General features: G+C 33.0%; 1 protein-coding gene across 1 annotated transcript; it reads left to right on the top strand.

Moving 5' to 3' along the window:
• The first annotated feature begins 4,407 nt into the window (after positions 1 to 4,407).
• LOC145545103 (olfactory receptor 6C75) lies at positions 4,408 to 5,358 on the top strand. Its single transcript, XM_081588826.1, has one exon. It carries the CDS (start codon positions 4,420 to 4,422, stop codon positions 5,356 to 5,358), a length of 939 nt encoding a protein of 312 aa, XP_081444952.1. The 5' UTR covers positions 4,408 to 4,419.
• Positions 5,359 to 5,650: the final 292 nt, after the last annotated feature.

The raw sequence follows: 5,650 nt of genomic DNA, 5'->3' as shown, positions 1-5,650 counted from the left end.
TAACTAATTGCCGATTTATTTTACCATAAATTTGGAAACTTATGTTTGGATGAATTCCCTTGGCATAAGGAAAAAGAAACATAATTTTATATCATGCTGAATTTACTGAAATGAGTGCATGTATCAAAACTTCTGGATTTTCCATGTCACCTGGGGTAGTCGGAGAAGTACCACTGGAATGTCAGGTGATTAACACATTTCAATTTCAAATTAACTTATTACAAAAGAAGTTGAAATATCATAAGTTCCTTTATAAAAAGTAGAGTTTTAAACATATAGATTAAAGAGACAGATAGATTGGAATTTATTCAGCATGTTCAAAGCTATTGATTGGGGAAGGAGAGGGTGAGATGATATGAGAGAATGACATGGGGAACTCAAAGCCAGTGCTCTGTGACAACCTAGCAGGGTGGGATGGGGATGGAGGTGGGTGGGAGGTTCAAGAAAGAGGGGGCATATGTATACCTAATGCTGATTCATGTTGATGTATGGCAAAAGACATCATAAGATTATAAAATAATTATTTTCTAATTAAATAAAAGAAAATAAAACTATTCATTAACAGAACAAACTTTATTCTCTAAGCTGTCCAGAGTTGAAACAAGTATGTCTTTGCAGTGTCTTTTTTAACAGAGGAAAAAGGGACATGGGGTTGACAATTAAAGTGGAAGATGCTGCTATTGAAACATCTGTTAAATATTTCTGCTAACGTTGCCCTTTAAGTCTTGGATTCAAGAAACCTTTACACACATTTCCAGCTGAGGTTAAACAACGTGATGCTCTCCTTTGTTTTTTCAACTCTTATATCTTAAACACATTCCATTTTCATGGCCTATCTCATGCCATAATTTTTACATTTTTGTATTTTTATTGGTGATTTTACTGCTTAAAATGGTCCTCAAAGCCCAGTCCTAAGGTATTGTTTCTTAAGAGCATGTACATTCATAAAATCCATTATTGAAAACACTTGTAAAAAGGAGATTCTATGAAAAACTTTGAAAGCACATACATTGCTATGCTCAGTAGAGTTATAAGTTATTGTTTAGCATTGTCCTAAGAAGTATTTGTTTTCAGTATTTACTGGTTTGCATAGTGCTCTTCAAAAAATTCATGTCCATCTGGAATCTGAAGCTTTGACCTTGTTTGGAAAAAGGATCTTTGCATATGTAAGCAAGCTAAGATGAGGACTTATATATTAATTTTCCATGTAGCTTTATTTAGTGACAGGTTGTCCATGATGTCTAATTTTAAATGACTCTGTGGTTTACAGATAAACATCAGATAAAAGGTATTGTGACATTTATAATTAAACATGAGTATGTTTATGTCACATTAGTCAAGTTCTTTTTAATAGTCTCTTTCTTCAGTATGTTCTGTGTATTACTTAATCATATACCACGAATAACTTCATTTGTCTCCAGAAGAAACAGTAAAAATAATTTAAAATTCCTTGTTCAGGAATTTCTATTATTTTAAGATCATTAAATAATCCCAGGTTCCATTTAATTTAAGCTATATATTTTATGGAAATCCTGGATTAAAAAGCAACATAATATAAATCTCAAAAACTTAATGCGAATATTATAGATATTTTTTCAGATCAAAGCAGTGAGCAAGAAAAAGCTGGGAAAGAATATTGCTTATATTGGACAAGAGAAAGGGAATCTGAGATTTAAAAAACAATATGGAATTCTCACACTTTTTTGAAAGAAGTGAAACTTATGTAAAAAGCTATCTTTGTCACCTCTATATTCTCGGAAAAAGTGTCAAAAATAGTTATTGAATGAATCAATGATAGTGGGTCTAATCATGATCAGGTTTTTTTATGTCAACATTCAATGGAAATATATAAAAACTTAAAAATAAGCCTGACATCTCTTATAGTGTAGAATAATTGATACCTTATTGTGTAGAATAATGGATGTTTTAAACATCACAATGAATTTTTCATGTTTTCTTTATGAGTCGAGAAAAACCTATTTTTTCATGGGGCTTCCCTGGTGGCTCAGTCGGTATAGAAACCACCTGCAATGCAGGAGACCTGGGTTCTATCCCTGGGTCGGGAAGATCCACTAGAGAAGGGAATGGCAACCCACTTCAGTATTCTTGCCTGGAGACTTCCATGGACAGAGGAGCCTGTTGAGCTACAGTCCATGAGGTTGCAAAGAATCAGACACAATTGAGCAGCTAACACTTTCACTTGTTCACAACCTAGTCTGTTGCCACATAAGACCTGCTAACCTCTACTGCTTGGTTATTGTTTCTACTCCTGATGAAGTTATGGATCATTATGAAAATGGATATCTTTCTATATATTTTCCTGCTTCAACTTCAGGCCACTCTCACCTGAATATTTTATTTGAAATTGTTTACTAATTTGGACCACTGTTTAGTGGTTGGTGTCTCAAGACCAATCTCCATTGTGCCTTTTGTTTTGTCATCAATGAATCCCCCTGAGTCCATTGTAATAGAGCAGATAAAAGTATGGCTGACTTGAATAATATTACTTCTGCATTAAAAATTGGATCATCTTGCTTGCCATGCTTGAAAAGACATTACATCAGCTTTCACTGCAATTATATCAAGTACTAAGATAATACTTCTGTAAGTGACAATAGGTAGGAAATAATCCTGGGAACTGAGTCTTTGGAGAAGTTTGCTTTACTATTTAGAAGTGTGTTGATACACACCCTTTTTGTAAACATTGTAGAGGGGGGTCTTACAGTTATTATTCATTATGGATATTTTGGTTATTTGATTACAAATATACGATGATAGTGGGGAAACAGATTGCAAAGGCTTTTGAAAAAATCCCAAAGTACTTAGTTGAAGCAAATTAAAGAAGCTATTAGAAGTGATATTGACTAACCAGTCATATTTACCATAAGTGTAAGTACCTCTTTGATAGCTTTTTCAAAAATACAAATTGGCCTTAATAGTATATAATTATGCTTATACAAATAATCTCAATTATGTACTATGTATAAATAAAATTAAACCACATAATTTATATGCAATATATAAAGAAAAATTTAAAGCTACTATTTAATAATTTTATGCAACATTTTTAGCATAAATATTTTGTGATTAATAGGACTTGCATGGTTTTTTGTGTTCTTATCTACATATCTTTCCATAATCATTTTTAATATAGTAAATATCAGGACACCATGTAATCATTTTTGTACATTATTTAAAATAATACACTTGATGTGTTTTAACAATTACAGATATTCTTTAATGTGAGCTTTGAACATTTTATATATAGAGAAGGTTAGCATTCATCATATAAAGGCAAAAGGCAAAAGACCAAAAAAAAAAAAATGCTTATTTTATGACCAGAAAGAGAAGACTGAAAGTGGGAATATATCCCTCCCCGAAATTTTATAGGTAAAAAATCTAAGTAAGTTTATTAACATATTGCATTAATTGGCTGATACTGAGAAAATAGTATTTTTTGAAATCTCTGAAACCTCTGAAGACTATAGAAAACACATGAGGCATTGCAGACTTAGGCAGTCTTTCTAGACATAAACTATTGAAAAGAATTATGTTAGATGACAGCACAACTAAAGTTTTAGTGGAAAATAATATTAAATAAGGATCAACAATTAAACAAACTCTGTATAATATCAAGAGTTATTATACAAGCAAAAAAAAAAAAAGAAAGAGGAAAGAAGTAGAAGAAGAGTATCTTTGCCTCTCCAAAACCTTGAATATTTACTATTCCTTTTCATAATACCTCAAGAAAAGAATAGACGAGATTGTGGAGAAGTGCCAAATGATTTTGGAAATAAGTAAAGATGGTAGCAGTTTACAAAAAATAAAAATTAAGACAAGTAAAAGTACTACCTTTATGTATTTTACATATATATATGTGGCGCTAGTGGTATACTATTATTAGAGAAATATTCCTCTACCAGTTGGACAACTAAGTTACTAAGTTATCTCCACAGATTGTAAAAGTTTCAATGGATAAGGAAAAAGAAATGCTTATACAAAATAGAAAAATTAAAAATTTACATGAAGCAGAAAGCAATAAAAGTATATCTTCAATAATATTGGGGTATACAGGAGGTAAGCTCTCAGTTTTATATGAAGTTTTAAAATCAGAGATTTAAGCCTCCATTTTTCTTGTTTTCAGGAATATATTGAAGCATTCAGAAGAAAGATTTTTTTACTGATATGTGTGAGAAAACAATGAAGGAAGTACAGAATAGTGAATGAACACATGACATAATAAATCTCAAAACTTTAAAAGTCTTTTGTTACTATATACTACTAAAACATTTTCCCCTAAAAGTATAAGGCAGCAATATTGTGTGTGTGTGTTTCTTTGCTAGTGTCATAATTTTTTTTTTAATTTCTTCATCTGTTTTACAGCTAAAACAAAGAATATCATTATATTGAAGGAAAATAATGAGAAATTACACAGAAGTAACAGAGTTTATTCTTCTTGGATTGACAAGTGATCCGCAGTGGCAGGTTGTACTGTTCCTATTTCTTCTTGTTACCTACATGCTAAGCGTGACTGGGAACCTGGTTATCATCACCCTCACCCTTTCAGATCCCCATCTGCAGATTCCAATGTATTTCTTGCTTCGAAACTTCTCATTCCTAGAAATATCATTCACGTCTGTCTGCATTCCCAGATTCCTTGTCGCGATCATGACCGGGGACAGAACCATTTCTTATAATGGTTGTGTGGTTCAGCTGTTTTTCTTTATCTTCTTGGGGGTGACAGAATTTTACCTCCTGGCTGCCATGTCCTATGACCGCTATGTGGCCATCTGCAAACCTCTACATTACACCACCATCATGAGCAGTAGAGTCTGTATACTTCTTGTCTTTAGCTCCTGGCTTGCAGGATTCCTGATCATCTTTCCACCAATAATCCTGCTGCTGAGATTGGATTTCTGTGCCTCCAATATAATTGATCATTTCATCTGTGATGCTTCTCCCATCTTGCAGCTTTCTTGCACGAGCACTCGCTTTCTAGAACTCATGGCATTATTTTTAGCTGTGGTAACACTCATGGTCACTCTAACATTAGTTATTCTCTCCTACACATATATTATCCAGACAATTCTGAGAATTCCTTCCATGAGTCAGAGGAACAAAGCCTTTTCCACATGTTCCTCCCACATGATAGTTGTCTCTCTGTCTTATGGCAGCTGCATCTTCATGTACATTAAGCCTTCAGCAAGGGAAAGGGTGACTCCAAGCAAAGGAGTGGCTGTGCTCAATACCTCAGTGGCTCCTCTTTTGAATCCTTTTATATACACCCTAAGAAATCAGCAAGTGCTGCAAGCCTTCAAGAACATGGTCCAGAGAATGGCCTTTTCTTCAAATAAGTGATGGGATCATATAAAAAAAAAAATCTCTAAAAAGAAAGCTGAATGAAAAACTCTCTGCCTCTCTCTACATAAATTCTTTCAACACCTCATTTCATTCTTTCAGTTAGACAGATTTATACATCATCAATGCCTGTTTTGCTTATTAGCCTAAAAACAAGGTCCTTACTCTTTTAAATTACGTGAAAAAGATCAGCTTTCATCTGTGTAACAGAATTTTAAATGTCAGTAATATCCGTTGTTTTTCATATCAAAGAAAGGTAGATTTGGGAGCCTTACAAAAATAGAGATTGTTT

Source organism: Giraffa tippelskirchi, chromosome 4 (assembly GCF_054371585.1).
Source record: "Giraffa tippelskirchi isolate mGirTip1 chromosome 4, T2T-mGirTip1v1.2.pri, whole genome shotgun sequence".
Taxonomy (NCBI): domain Eukaryota; kingdom Metazoa; phylum Chordata; class Mammalia; order Artiodactyla; family Giraffidae; genus Giraffa; species Giraffa tippelskirchi.
The sequence above is the reverse complement of the archived record's forward strand: the minus strand, read 5'-3'. Positions and strand labels throughout refer to the sequence as shown.

Excerpts from the sequence above, each read along its gene's own strand:
- LOC145545103 (XM_081588826.1), top strand. The coding sequence starts at position 4,420 with ATGAGAAATTACACAGAAGTAACAGAGTTTATTCTTCTTGGATTGACA.